Source organism: Ipomoea nil, unplaced genomic scaffold (assembly GCF_001879475.1).
Source record: "Ipomoea nil cultivar Tokyo-kokei standard unplaced genomic scaffold, Asagao_1.1 scaffold1568, whole genome shotgun sequence".
Lineage (NCBI taxonomy): Eukaryota > Viridiplantae > Streptophyta > Magnoliopsida > Solanales > Convolvulaceae > Ipomoea > Ipomoea nil.
Window position 1 is genome coordinate 992855 of NW_017617996.1, and position 16374 is coordinate 1009228.

The following is a 16374-nucleotide window of genomic DNA, read 5'->3' on the forward strand; positions in this document are numbered from 1 at the left end:
AAAAAAAAAACAAAAAAAAAACAAAAAAAAACAAAACAAAACAAAACCCAAAATGAAAAGAAAAAAAACCTAGATAATGAAAACCTACCAATGCAAATCACATATCAGCCTCAACGGTAGAATATCACAGAATGATTAGCAAAAGTCAATGAAATAATTAACTTTAGTTGGGGCAAATTATTGTGTAGACCATGGTCCACACAGTGTTATGTGGACCATAACAAAAAATAAATATACTAAATGTACATTATTTTTGTATTGAAAGTACATTATACAATATAATGCACACTCAGTACAAAAATAATGTACATCCCCTGAATACAATGTAAATTATTTTTTTTTACTGAATGTATATTATTTTTGTACTGAATGTACATTATTTTACAGTATACAAAATATGGTTCACACAACTTGGTCCACACAATAATGATTGCTTAGTTGGGGTTGTGACGTTGATGGGTTGTGTATGATCATATAAGGTGTATTTATATACAATGGATGAGATCAAAAGAGCTTAGTATTGAAATTATAAAATGGTAAGAGATCTCAAGAAAGGTAAAAGCTTTCAATTTTTCAATTAATACAAAAAACGTTATAATCCCAAAAAGGGTATAACTTTAATATTATAAAAAATACCATATTTGTCCAAATATTTGATATTACAAAAATGTCCCTGAATTTGGGCGAAAAAATGACATAGGAGGATTTTTACGCGCGCGCGCGCGCGCACACACACACACACACACTCTCTCTATATATATATATATATATATTGAAGACTTAATTTAATAATAATAATAATATTATAACATTGTCTTTCTTAAACCAAGTCGAAAATGTACGTTAACCATTCCAATCGTCTTCTTCAATTTGAAAAATGATTTTGTCTCCAAAAGCTCCGTAAAACTATAAATGCAACTTGACACTCACCTGAAGAGTACTTAATTTTGATTTATTTTTCAGTAACCAACGCTCTGTTTTTGTGATACTTGATATCAATGTGTTTGCTACGACCATGAAAGGTAAGATTTTTGGATAACGAAATTACAGACTTGTCACCAAAAATTGTTGTAGTGCTTTCTGCTTGTCTTGTAAAAACTCTAAAATTCTCCTCAACGAAACTACTTGAGTAGCACAATTTGCTGTTGTAATGTATTTTGTTTCTGCGGTTGAAAGTGCTTCAATTTGTTGCTTCTTTGAAGATCAATAAAATAGAGCAAAAGAAGACATATCCTAATGTTTTTTTTTTTTTTTTTTTTTTTTTTTTTTTTTTTCTAGTCTCAACATCTCTAACCCAATTACTTTCCAACAAATTCCACAACTTCATTAGTAGAGTAAAATATTCAATCATTACTCGTACCTTTGACATATCTCAACATTCGCTTTGTTGCAACCCACGATGTGAATCTTTTGGTTTCTCCATGAATCTGCTAAGTATTCCAACTCCAAAAGAAATATCTGACCTTGTAATCACTAGATAGCTCAAACTCCCAATTAAGATTTTATAAGTTGTAACAATCACATTCTTACCACACTCATATTTGGGCACTTTCAACTTTTAAGTTACTGGAGTTGAAACTAGTTTAGAGTTTTCCATTTTGAATTTTTTCAAAAATATCAATAGCATATTTCTTTTGTGATATAAAGATTCAACCATCTCTTACTAGCATCATTATGTAATAGTTTTAATGCTGTAAAGAGTTCAGTGGTCAACTTATAAGTCAGTGAGGCTATTTTCTCATATCTTTGGTCTGCTATATACTTCACTAAGTGGGGATAACATATTAAATTAGGATCCACACGCACTACTTCTGTCTCACCATTCAAATATTTGAACCTAGGCTTTTGCGCGAAATTACCACCATGATGAATAATTAATCCCACACTTTCATTCATCATGACAACAGAAATTCAATGCACATTGTATCAATGTATACACACAACTGTCATAAATAAGACTAAAGAAATGCAGGACCACACTTTATACAAACATATTACAACAAAAATGCAGTATAACACGATCCCAATACATGAAAATCAATGCAAAATATAAGCAAAAGCAACAGCAGCAGGACCACACCACATCATATTCAAAGCATATTCGCATATATTTTTCCATTAAGAAAACAGTATAACATATTACAATCACTACACTATTTGCATATAGATTGTTCTACATATAGAGTTCTACATACCTTACTCGTCCTTCGCATATATTCCCTAGGCCTTCCAGACGCTTTTCCTTCGTCGTCCACTGTTAGCTTGAATTGGGTAGTTGGGATGTAGGGATGTCGTCTAGGAGCCGTCGCGCTTAGGGATTTAGGGTTTGAGTGGTCGCAATTTTGGGGGATTCCGATTGGGTACTTGGGTTTATTCATCGCGATTTTGAGCGAATTGGAATTAGGGTTTGCTTTCATATTTCAATTTTGAGTTTATTTGAGCGACGTGATGAAATGGATGTCACCTCTACAAATTAAAACACGTCAACAACAAAACACCTCCACATCAGTAAGTTATAACCTATAACTTGAATGCAACCTATAAAAAAATTCTAGGCGAAAAAAAATTTATAATTTGTGCGAAACAGCAGTTATGAAATATTAGGGTGCGACATGAAAAATCGCTTTTTGGTTCATGGAACAGAATGACACTTGAGCCTTTTCCTACCGATATAACCTTATAAGGAGTAATTATCAAATAGTTTAAAATGTAAATTATTTTCACATAGATAAAATCTTAAGGGTAAATATTATTATCACAAAGTTCAGATTTTCTTGCTTAAAAGGAAACCATTTTAAATTGGGTCGCATATGGCATATATTTAAAGTTTAGATTTTTTCTTTTTTTGCAAACAAGTTCAGATTTTTCTAACTAGGCAAAAAAACAAAAATTGAAAGGCTTACTCGCTTTTTGCTGCTCGTTTTTGTTCTCTCGATTTCATTCTTGATTAGGTCGCCGGACTGGAAGATGTTGGCGGCGGCTCAGTTCACTCTCCCTGTTGGAGTTGGATTCAATGTTGGTCAGACCCCGAATCTCCGTTCCACCCCTCCAAGTCGACACCATTTTTCCAGACGCACTTTCGAATTTTCCGGCGATTCCGCTTTGCCCAATACCATTTACCATTCTTCCAAGCAGTTGGAGTCGGATGCGCCGTTGAGGATTCCTGCCGCTTTGGCCGGCGGCGGCGGAATTGGGCGGGGTAGCGGCGGCGGAAATGATGGGCGGGGGGATGGAGGTGGAGATTCTGAGGGTTTGAATTCTTGGTGGAGCGGGTTTGGGTTCATTGGGGCTTTTATCAATGGCTGGAGAGACCGGGTTGCGGCGGACCCGCAATTCCCCTTCAAGGTTCTCATGGAGGAATTGGTGGGCGTTGGGTCCTCCACTCTGGGCGACATGTCTTCCCGGCCGAATTTCGGGCTCAACGAGCTCGATTTCGTGTTTTCAACCCTAGTCGTAGGTTTAATTCTGAATTTTCTGCTAATGTATCTCCTGGCACCAACAACCTCCTCTTTACCCCAAGTTTTACCCTCCATTTTCGCCAATTGTCCGCCGAGCTACATGTTTCAGCCCGGCCCTTACTCCCTGATCGACCGGCTGGGAACGCTGGTGTACAAGGGGATCGTATTCGCCGCCGTCGGGTTTCCGGCGGGGCTGCTAGGAACCTCCATTACCAACGGGCTGATCAAGATGAGGAAGAAGATGGACCCGAGCTTCGAAACCCCAAACAAGCCGCCCCCGACGCTCCTGAACGCTTCGACCTGGGCACTTCACATGGGCATCAGCAGCAACGTGAGATACCAAACACTGAACGGAATCGAATTCTTGCTGGCAAAGGGGCTTCCTCCGCCGGCGTTCAAGGTGTCGGTGTTTATACTGAGATTGGTAAACAACGTTGTCGGGGGAATGACGTTTGTGATGCTGGCGCGGTTTACTGGTTCGCAGAAGGTGGGAAAAGTGGACGGTGTTGCTGCCGAAGATGGATTGGGTGCAGCGAAAGAGAAGCTGTTGAATAACAGCGAGGATTTACACAAGGAAGAGACTGTTTCCAGTTCCAAGTGAAACAGGTTTAGACTAAGTTTAGTTTATAGGCTCATTAACTTGTTTTCTGGCTGGTACAAAAGGGTATACTCTTTAGTGCTTTTTTGTTTTCAAATGAGAATATATGAAATTATTTAAACTTATGTGTTTATTCATTGTTTTTCTTCATTTAAATTTATAAGTAATTTTAGTGACTTAGTGGTAGTTTGGTAGATGACAATATCATTGAGTAGTGTGGTCATATGTGGGTATTGGATTGAGTCGGTTATATCTAAAAGTTTTAATTCAGTCAATAAGAATATTTTCTATCTGTTAGGACTCTAGTGTTAGTAGTTTAGTAGAACTTTTTATACTTGTCTTTTATCTCTTCTATATTAGTATTGTACAGATGATTATTCGTTCTAGTTAATCAATACAATCCTCATCTGGTATCATATCTAGGTTTCTTTCCATGGCAGCTTTGGGTAGGAATGACGATGGATCTGTTCGTGATTCTTCTGAACGGACCGTCTCCGAAGTTGCCTCCACCCCCATTTATCCGTCTCCGAGCTTATCCAGTGCTCATCACTTTGTGTCGATTAAGCTCACCGCTCATAATTATCTGTTATGGCGCACCCAGATGCTCCCGTTTCTCGAAGGACAGGGAGTGTTGGGATTTGTTGATGGCTCGCTGGAGTGTCCGGAGGCCGCCTCGCCGGAGTCCTCGACGGCGGACAGTGGCGGCACTGCCTCGGCAGTAGGGTCGCCGGTGGTGCAGTGGCGCCGGCAGGACAAAGCTGTCCTGTCTCTCTTGATCTCGTCCCTGTCGGACGAGATGCTCCCATTGGCGGTGGGCCGGCCGACGTCGCATGAGTTGTGGTTGGCAATTGAGCAAGAGCTCGGCTCGGCAACGCGGTCTCGCGCGGTTCGTCTGCTCAGTGAGCTACAGCGTTTATCGCAGGGAGCCTCATCGGTTTCTGATTATTTGAATCGGGCGCGGGTTTTGATTGAAAATTTGGCCCCTGCTGGGCGTCCGGTTCCTCTTGATGAGCAGAATATTTATGTCTTTCGTGGACTGCGGTTGGATCTCCGCCCGCTTGTTGCTCCGTTGACTCGTGGTGACCCGGTAACTCTCTCGGAACTTTCCGATTATTTGATTTCTCAGGAATATATCTGCGCAGGTGATGGTCCGGTTGGTGCGTCGGCGGCCTTGGCTGTTCAACGTGGTGGCCGAGGCGGTCGTGGCGGAGGCCGGTTCTCCCGAGGTGGCTCGGGCAGTGGGGGTTCCGGCGGCAGTGGCTCGGGCAGCGGCAGTCCGGGCAGTGGCAGCCGTGGTCGCGGCGGCCGGGGCCGTGGCCCTGGTCGCTCGGATGTCCGTTGTCAGATTTGTGACAAGGTTGGGCACTCGACGGTGAATTGTTGGCGCCGTTACTCTGAGTCATCCGGTCTTCAGGCTAATGTGGTTTTTTCTGGTAGTGAGGGTGGTTCGGTTGCCTCTCACCAGTGGTTTCCTGATACGGGGACTACAAATCATGCCACTCCTGATTCCTCTCAGTTGATGTCCTCGGCGGGTTATGACGGTCCAGACACTCTACGAGTCGGAAATGGTGAAGGTATGCCTATTTTTAGTGTTGGGTCTACTTCGATAGCCTCGTCTTCTAGGGTGTTTCGTTTAGATGATGTATTGCATGTTCCTGGTTTGTCTTCCTCTTTGATCTCTGTTCAACGCTTTGCTAAAGATAATCGTGTCTTTTTTGAGTTTCATCCTGACTGTTTTCTTGTGAAGGATCTCTTGACCAGGGAGGTGGTTTTTAAGGGGGGTACTTCTGGTGGCTTATATTCCTGGCCCGCGTCTCCTGCTCGTTCTGTTGCTTATGTTGCTGCGCGTGCTTCGTCCTCTACGTGGCACAAGCGGCTTGGTCACCCTCATACTCTGGTTCTTCGTCAGATTTTGCAGTCTTCTGGTGTTAGCAGTTTTAATTCTAGTGATTTATCTCGTTTATGTTCTTCGTGTCAGTTAGGGAAGTCATCCCGTTTTCTATTACCTCGTGTTGAAACTAAAACTACTCGTGTATTAGAATTGGTTTATACTGATATTTGGGGCCCTGCGCCTGTGCACTCTGTGAATGGTTTTCGTTACTTTGTTCTATTTGTGGATGACTTTACCCGTTTTATTTGGTTTTATCCGATGCGCTTAAAAACTGATATATATTCCATATTTGAACGGTTTCGGTCACTTGTTGAGCGCTCGTTTTCTCAGAAAATACTTTCTATTCAGTCTGATTTAGGGGGAGAGTACAAGAAACTTCACTCTACCTTTGAGTCTATTGGCATTCGTCACAGGCAGTCCTGTGCATACACACATGAACAGAATGGGCGGGTAGAACGCCGTAATCGGCATATAGTTGAGACTGGTTTGGCCCTGATGGCTCAAGCGTCTATTCCCTCTCGTTTCTGGGACTATGCGTTTGAGACTGCTGTATACTTGATTAATAAAATGCCTACCAGTGTCTTAAACTATGAGTCTCCTCACTTTCGTTTACACCGGTCCCCTCCGTCCTATTCTTTTTTGCGTGTGTTTGGGTGTCTGTGTTTTCCTTTATTACGTCCCTATAACCGTAATAAATTGGAGTACCGTTCTTCTCCTTGTGTGTTTTTAGGATACCCTGACTCTTTTCGTGGCTATCGTTGTCTGAATCCTATCACTAATAAGGTTTTTATCTGTCGCCATGTGCGATTCGATGAGTCCGTTTTTCCCTTTGCTGGCTCTGTTTCTTCGCAGGTGGTGTCTCGGCCTCCAGTGGTGCCGTGGGGTGTTGCCCCCATCGTTCCTGTTTCTTCTTCTGCTACGGAGCCTGTAGATGATGCGCCGGTTCCGGGTATGTCCTCTGGTCCGGTTGACTCTGTCTCCACTGAACGGACTGTTTCGGCCGTTCCTAAGCCTTCTCGTGGCCGGCCTCGTGGTAGTAAGAACAAGGTGGCAGGTCCGCGCTCTCATGTTTTGGCGACGAGGAGTCAGGGCCCGCAACAGCATGTGGCTCTCGTTTCTGCTACTACTCCTGAGCCGACATGTTACTCTCAGGCTGTGGCGCATCCGGAATGGCGTGAGGCCATGGATGTTGAGTTTAATGCTCTACTTCAAAACCAGACTTGGAGTCTGGTCCCGTACACCCCAGGTATGAATGTTGTGGGTTGCAAGTGGGTGTTTCGGGTGAAACGGAATGCTGATGGGTCTATTGAGCGACATAAGGCTCGTCTGGTGGCCAAAGGTTTTAATCAGGTCGCTGGTAAGGATTTCTTTGAGACTTTCAGTCCGGTGGTTAAGCCAACCACGGTTCGTCTTCTTCTATCACTGGCTCACTCCCGTGGTTGGTCCATTCGTCAGCTGGATGTCCACAACACTTTTCTAAATGGTAACCTGGCGGAGACAGTGTATATGCGTCAACCACCTGGTTATGAGGATAAGTCTGTCCCTGATTATGTCTGCCATCTACAGCGTTCCTTGTATGGACTGAAGTAGGTCCCTCGTGCCTGGTTTACCCTGTTGCATAATTTTCTTATTTCTGTTGGTTTTGTTCCGTCCAAGACTGATGTTTCGCTGTTTATATATTCTGTCAGTGGTGTGCAGCTTTATTTTCTTGTGTATGTTGATGACATTTTAGTCATGGGATCAGACTCGAGTCGTGTTGATGGGCTTGTGGCTCAGCTTGCGCGTACATTCAAGATTCGGGACATGGGACCCCCGTCTTTCTTTCTTGGCATTGAGACGTTGCCTCTACATGATGGTATTCTTCTCTCTCAACGGCGTTATATACAAGATATTCTTAAGCGTGCAGGAATGGTTGACTGTAAGCCGGTTTCTACGCCTATTTCGGTCACTCGGTCTGATGATGATGATTCTACTCCGTTTGCTGATCCTACCCACTACCGTAGTATTGCGGGTGCACTTCAGTACCTGACGGTGACTAGGCCAGATTTGTCATATGCAGTTAACAGGCTTTGTCAGTGCATGCAGTCCCCCACTACTGCTGACTGGGCGGTTATGAAACGTGTTCTGCGGTATGTGAAAGGAACTCTAGGTGGGTCTTTGTATTCGCAAGTTAGAGTCTCTTGCGTTGCATGCGTTCTCGGATTCGGATTGGGCAGGTAATCCGGATGACCGGAAATCTACAAGTGATTTTGCAGTATTCTTGGGCTCCAATTTAGTTGCTTGGTCTTGTCGGAAGCAGCGGACAGTGGCGCGGTCCTCTACTGAAGCCGAATATAAGGCGCTGGCTGATGTGGCAGCGGAGGTCACGTGGTTGGTTTCTTTGCTGCGCGAGATTGGCTTTCCTCCAGACTCTGCGCCGGGACTGTGGTGTGATAATCTTGGGGCAACATACCTCTGTGCTAATCCGGTTTTTCATGCACGAACAAAGCATGTTGAAATTGATTATCACTTTGTTCGCGATAAGGTTGCCAAGAAGGAGTTGCAGGTTCATTTTATCTCCACGAAGGACCAGCTAGCTGATATTTTCACCAAGCCACTTGCATCTGCTCGGTTTTCATTGCTGCGGGACAAGCTCAATGTTTCGAATGCTCCACCTTGAGCTTGAGGGGGAGTGTTAGGACTCTAGTATTAGTAGTCTAGTAGAACTTTTTATACTTGTCTTCTATCTCTTCTATATTAGTATTGTACAGATGATTATTCGTTTTAGTTAATCAATACAATCCTCATCCTATCTATTGATCACAATGGATAAAATAATACCGAGTGTTTGGATTTCATCTAATAAGATATGTTTGAATAGTTGATGGTCAGGTTTGAAACGAGTTTGGATTATAGCAAAACCCATGTATTCAATTGTGTGTGTGTGTTTTTGTGTGTGTAATGGGTTTTGACTTTTGAGTACTATATGGGTAGGAGTTTTTTGCACTTTTAGCTCCACGACTATAGTGGCACTGGCAGAATTGATCCACGACTTTTGAACCTTGCAATTTTAGTCCACGACTATTGATTTTTTTGCAAAAATGGTCCTTCCGGTCACTTTTCTGTCAAAATTTCACCGGAAAAAAAAATTCTCCATTTTTAGCCGGGTTAAAATTGACATTTTACTTATCTCAAAAAATTAAAAGAAAAAAATTGATATTTGACTACATACAATATTACTGGGCTACATACTACTGCCCCAGGCGGCGGAGTTCGTGGAGCAGGCAGGGCTGTCAGTAAGCGGCGGAGCGGCCGTGGCGTTCCCCGGGCTAGTTGGGTTATCCGGCAGCATCATTGGAGTGGTACATGTACTCCGCTGCCTGGGGCAGTAGTATGTAGCCCAGTAATATTGTATGTAGTCAAATATCAATTTTTTTCTTTTAATTTTTTGAGCTAAGTAAAATGTCAATTTTAACCCGACTAAAAATAGAGAATTTTTTTTTTCCGGTGAAATTTTGACGGAAAAGTGGCCGGAAGGACCATTTTTGCAAAAAAATCAATAGTCGTGGACTAAAATTGCAAGGTTCAAAAGTCGTTGATCAATTCTGCCAGTGCCACTATAGTCGTGGGACTAAAAGTGCAAAAAACTCATATGGGTAGTGGTATTTGGGTTTTGAACGAGTATATGTAATATCCGGCAAATTATATTGTGCACCGCGCGTCAAAACGACGTCGTTTTATTTAATGAAACGAAACGTCATATGTATCGCACCGTTCCGCGCCATTCCGTAAAAAATAACTCTGTTATTCAGTTTCATTTTGTATACACTGTAGTTTCATTTCGATATAACTACAGTTTCATTTCAATATAATTACAATTTCATTCGATATTATTAACACCCGAATATGTGAAAATGTTATTTAATTTTATTTTATATACATCATAGTTTCATTAAAACACAACTACATGATCAGTTCGATATAACTATAGCTTCATTACACAATACACACTCAAAAATGTGAAATGTTATTCAGTTTCATTTTATATACACTGCAGTTTCATTTCAACACACCTACAGTTTCATTTCAATTCAATTGCAGTTTCAGTTGATAATATAAAAATAATACGTGAGGCAATATCAGTTTAGATACACTGTAGTTTCAGTTCACCACAAGTATAGTTTCACTTCAATTGAATTGCAATTTCAGCGGATAATATATAAAATAATACGTGAGGCAGTATCGATTTAGATACACTGTAGTGCCAGTTGAAAATTAATACACCAAATATGCGCGCTCCGTTAACTGTAACGATGCGCCGTTTCTTTACTTTAAGAAACGATGCCATTTTGACCGCGGTGCACGTATACTGCGGTCCATGATATAACAACTGGTAATATCCATATGTATTCAGGTAGCTCTAAACATATGAGTACAAAAATGACTAAACATTTGAGTACTAAGAAGATAAGACAATATTATATGTAACCATGGTAGCGAATAAGGTAGGTAGGTGGTAGTAAAGAACTAATGGGCTATTTGGTTCACGGAATATGCCTGGAATAACATAGCATTCCCAGTAATAGACATATTCCTTTGTTTGGTAACCACTTGTATTCTCAGGAACATTGTTCCCGGGAATGATCTATTCTCCTTGCAAGGGGAATAAAGATTCCTAGGGGAGACCCTAGTATTAGGCTATTCCTGAGTTCTCAGAAATAGTCTAAAGTTTCTAGTTCCTATATTACCCCTCCTCCCCCCTCCCCCCACCGCCACCACCACCACCACCAGCACCACCACCGCCACCAACATCACCACCGACACTACCGCCCCACCACACCGCCGCCACCACTACCACCGCCAACATCACCGCTGCCACCACCACCATCCACCACCATCACCATCACCGCTGTCGCCACCACCACCGCCGCCACCGACTCTGCCACCACCACCACCACCATAACATATTTTTATAAGGGTATTTATGTCTTTTAAAACATATTTCATTTCTATTCCTTAAATCAACCAAACACAGTAATATAATTCCTAAAGTATATTTCTTCTTCGAACCAAACAATAGAATACAATTCTTATTCTATTCCTTGCCCATTTCATTCCTTATGGAATAACATTCCTATTACCTCAAAATTCATTCCGTGAACCAAACGTGCGGTAAAGGTATATTGATGGATAGTGTGATAGATGATATGAGTAGATAAATAAGTGGAACTTTGTAGGTAATAATAATAGCAATTATCATTGTACTATTCAAAATCTACTATACTAATATGAGCGAAAGAAAGTTAAGTCTATAATAGGTAGAAAAAATGGTCGTCAAATTATTAAATTAAATGAATGGTTCAAATTATTCAGATTTTAATTTTTCCTTCAGGTTTCTTAATTTATTCTTAATTATATGATTATCCGTTAATTTTTTCCGTTAAATATTATCTTCTTCGTTGATTTCCGTTAATTCACCGTTAACATTGCGTAGAAATCCTTATAGAATTCTAATATTAAAGTAACTCTAACCCACAAATCCTTATAAAATTATAACTACACCATTAGTCTAACTCTAATATTAAAGTCTAATATAGAATTATAACAACATCATTAGTCTAATTATTATAATATTAAAATCTTAATAGAACTCTAACCCACAAATCCTTATAGAGTTATAACTACACCATTAGTCCATATATTAAGCCATTGCCCATGGGTTAGAAGTACAAACCTAAATTATTATGCAACACAACATCAACGGGGAATTCTGAGACTTAGTCTGATCAGGCACAACATCAATGGAGAGGTATGTTTGTACATCTCCTATCATGTTTCTATACTATTATTATTTGTATAAACAAATTGGCGCTGCAATATGCTGGATTGCCGGCACCCCATCAAACTCAATATTCTCCCAGAATCCCCTAAAACTATATTATTATATAGAGTAAAAGACATTTTTTGTCATAGACTTAGGGGGGTGTATTCAATCATGACTTTCATAGAGTTTTAAAGACTTTTATGAACTTTAAAAGTTTGGAGGTATTCAATTCAAACTTTTAGAGAGTCTTTAAAAGTCGGGCGGTATTCAATAAAGATTTTTAAAGAGTCTTTAAAAGTCGTGTGGTATTCGATTAAGACTTTTAAAGAGTCATTAAAAGTCATGTGGTATTCAAAAAGTTATGAACTTTTGTAGACTTTTTAATTTTAAGACTTTTGTAGACTTTTCCTTCTCAAATATAAATAGTTGAAATCCAACCATCAACCCCAAGATTTCAAATTTTCTTTCTAACAACTTTGAATGTTTTCTCTCTCTATTTAAACTCTATTTTTTCTCCACATTTAAACTCTATAAACCTATCTAAATTCAATAAAATTATTTTTTTTTATTATCCTATATTTTTCTCATACCTAAACTCTACCAATTTTTCTCTCTCTCCTAAACTTTAAAATTTTCATCTAAAAATTCGAAATAATATTATTTTTACTTCATTATTGCTTGTTTATATTGATTTTTATTTTTTTCTATGAATTTTTTATCCCTAACTTTCTCTAATTCTCCCTAAATACATGAACAAAGCAAATTTTTCATCGTCAAATTTTAGTATATGTTTCATAATATTCATATAAATAATTATATATTTTGATTTTTATTCTTTTTATGTTTATATTCGTAATATATATTTTTCCTTTTCTTTTAACAAAAACGAATAGCGAATTACTGTTCACAACAACAATTTGGGGTTGCAAACAGTAGCACCTTATTGTTGTTTGCAGTCTCAAATTGCTATTGGAAATAATAGTTCTTTGCGTGATGCCTAGCAATATATCAAGTATAATTATATATATATTATTAATATTAGATTTTTATTTTTTGTTTATCTTATGCAACTTGTAATTATATTTTTAAATATTTTATTTGATCAATTCTTTTATTATAAATTTTATTGTTCAATATTGTTATGAATTTCTAATGAAATAGTTTTTTTTTTTTTTTGTTGATGTTTATTAATAATATATATAAGTAATTACCATATAAGTCTTAACATACTATGGATAAAAATAATAATGTTGAGAATGTTGATGTGGGTGTAATAAGAAGAATTTTATGATATATTATAAATGTTTTGTAAGAAAATTGTAAATGATAAGAATCAAAAAGTAAAATTGTAAAAAATGTCCTTCTATAATATGCCAATTATCAATGTCACCCTTGAATTATGAGTGGTGTAAATGTTGCCCCTCAATTATCAAAATAGTGCACATATAGCCCCTCCCGTAACGGACATGTGGTTCCCCGTTAGTGTACGACACCGTTAAGTCTGAATAAATATGTAATTTAATTGTTTTTTCCCTCTCTCGATTCGAAGTACCAGCAATGGACAGTGGTGAAGAACCACAAGTCCATTACAGGAGGGGCTATATGTGCACCATTTTGATAATTGAGGGGCAACATTTACATCACTCATAATTCAGGGTTGGCATTGATAATTGACATATTATAGAGGGGTATTTTTTATAATTTTTCCGAATCAAAATTATTGAAAGCTTGTAGGGATGTATTCAATTTAAAATTTCAATGACTTGTGTAGACTTTTTAAAATAAAAAGTTGATAAAAGTCTATGAATGTTTTTTATATAGACTTTTATAGAGTCTTATAAAGTTTTAAAAAGTTTTGAATGACTCTATGAAAGTCAATCAAAGTTTATTAAAATCTATCATTTTAAAAGTCTTTAAAACTCTACAAAAGTCATGATTGAATACACCCCCCTTATAGTGGCACAGACAATTTTAGTCCTTATTAAAAAAATTAGACAATTTGTGGACACTCTTATTGTGACGAGGACAATTTTGGTCCTCCGTTAATATTCCCGTTAGATAGGGGTTAATTTCGTCTTTTCAGACCTCCTTCCTTCTTCCCCTTTTCATCCCCGTTCTCAGCACATTGAAAGACTTAATTTTAGACCAAATTTGCAGTGAACATAGCAATAGATTTCTGTGCCTGAGGGTGACGATGATGGATAATTGTAACAGAAACTCAGCTTTCCCTTCGCCGCCGTAATTGCACTTCTTGATTGTCACGGCGTGTGTCTGTGCGGGTGTCTCGGAAAGCTAAACACTTTCAGAGGCTTTGAAATTCGAGTCACCTGTACAGTTGACTCGGAAAGTGTTTTACAGGTAACTCGAAAAGTGTTTTTTGTAGTAGTGACTTTATTTTTTTAAAGACTTGATTTAATATATTAAGATTATAGCAAGAGCTTATCACCTATCCATGGCTTCAGCTTCTTCCGATAGTAATAGAAAATACTTATTCTTAGAGAATATTACTTTGACCACCCGTCTTAATTTTATTAGATTTTTTTAAAAAAAAAAAAAAAAGTTATAACCCCACTACTTTTTAAGCCAATCAACTTATGTCACAACAATATGGAGTAAATCTACATCTACATCTACATCTACATCTACAATTCTAATAAGAGCCAATAATGTTAGGCCCTTAACTGGAATAAAAAAAAATGTCTGTACTACTAATTGTTTCTTAAAATGTATGGTTCATAGTATTTTGATTTTAGTATTTTTAATGATTTTTCTTATTTACCCTTTATTATATTATTTTCTTTCCTTAAATAATCTTAAATTCCGTTAGTATAAACTTTATTAACGGAATATTCCGTTAACTATTTATTATTCTAACTTACTTATTAATTTTTATAAGAAAGGTCTTAGGTTCGAACCTCATTCCAATTAGAGTTAGCATAATTGTTAAGCATATAATACGAATATGTTAAAATGTATTAAAAAATAAAATATAAAATTTAACATAAACTTTGGTCAAATAATTAGCTCGACTAAATACATAGTATTCAATGATTATAAATCAGGAACTTTGATAATCATTTGATTTTCTTTCATTAAAAATAAATAAATTTAAGTTCAGTTTTTTTTTTTTTTTTCGTTTAATTAATATTCTTTTGATTATTGAGAACAAAACTTAATATTTCAATTATGCTTTCCAATTAGAGTTAGCATAATTGTTAAGCATATAATACGAATATGTTAAAATGTATTAAAAAATAAAATATAAAATTTAACATAAACTTTGGTCAAATAATTAGCCCGACTAAATACATAATATTCAATGATTATAAATCAGGAACTTTGATAATCATTTGATTTTCTTTCATTAAAAATAAATAAATTTAAGTTCAGTTTTTTTTTTTTTTTTCGTTTAATTAATATTCTTTTGATTATTGAGAACAAAACTTAATATTTCAATTATGCTTTTATCAATGCATGAAAACTTGTAAAGAAATTTGTAAGATAATTTTAATATATTATTATAATAATATCTATTGTAACATTATATTTTGAATTATTTATTATCATCATCTATTGACAGCAATGGTTATTGACAAACTCTCAAAACAATTTGTCTCAACAACGAATAGAAATTTAAAAAAAAATCAATGATTTCATTATTGTGGATGAAAAATATGTACGCCACTTTATTCAATCGTTATGTTGTGGAATTGTGTCCACCTTCCAATGTGGACACAGTTCTATGTTCATAATTACTGAACTATATGTTTATAATTATAAAGCTATATATTCATAATTTTTGAACTTCATATTCATAATTATTGAACTCTATATTCACAATTACAACTCTATGTTCATAATTACTGAACTATATGTTTATAATTATAAAGCTATATATTCATAATTTTTTTTAACTTCATATTCACAATTATTGAATCTCTATATTCATAATTACAGAACTATATGTTCATAATTATGTTCACAACTCTATGTTCATAATTTCTGAACTATATATTCATAATTATGAACAATTTTGGAACCGTGTCCACCTTTGTCCCCCTTGCAAGGTGGACACGGTTCCACATCATAATTTTCCCACTTTATTGCTCTTATTACTCAAATTAAAAAATAAATTAGTAGCTACAACAAAAAATAATATATATATGCATTTAATTAATTTAGAATTAGATGTCTCACAACACATGAAACATGTAGGGAAAAACTACCACTTCCAAATATCAACATGTGCTTGTAAGATAAAGAGTTCATAGCACAACTAAGATCTCAGTCATATACACAACAAGACAAATCTAAAACTTCATACAACATAATCTCATTGCATGATGAATCCCTCTATGATACTACCAATAAATCAATTGCACATGACACACTACCAATAACATAAAAAAAAAAAAAACAAAAAAGACATGTACTGAAGATGAAAACAATAACAATGCTACCTAAAAGAGAATTAAAAAAATTTAAACCAAAAATAATATTTATTTAGACTATTGCTTTTAGACTTAGTACTTAGATTAACGTTATTACAAAGTTGCAAATATTTATTTTTGTGACAGTTATATATAATCAATCTCTCATATATTATCTTGCATTTATATACTTT

General features: G+C 37.1%; 2 protein-coding genes across 2 annotated transcripts; both read left to right on the plus strand.

The window, feature by feature from the left end:
* Nucleotides 1-2832: 2832 nt before the first annotated feature.
* On the plus strand, nt 2833-4193 carry LOC109189915 (protein RETICULATA-RELATED 3, chloroplastic-like). The gene has a single exon (XM_019340537.1). The coding sequence runs from the start codon at nt 2968-2970 to the stop codon at nt 4057-4059; it is 1092 nt and encodes a 363-aa protein (XP_019196082.1). The 5' UTR covers nt 2833-2967; the 3' UTR covers nt 4060-4193.
* A 3488-nt stretch (nt 4194-7681) lies between these two features.
* Nucleotides 7682-8606, plus strand: LOC109189898 (uncharacterized mitochondrial protein AtMg00810-like). The gene is made up of 2 exons (XM_019340520.1): nt 7682-8096; nt 8164-8606. Exons 1-2 carry the CDS (start codon nt 7682-7684, stop codon nt 8604-8606), a joined length of 858 nt encoding a protein of 285 aa, XP_019196065.1.
* The last annotated feature ends 7768 nt before the right edge of the window (nt 8607-16374 follow it).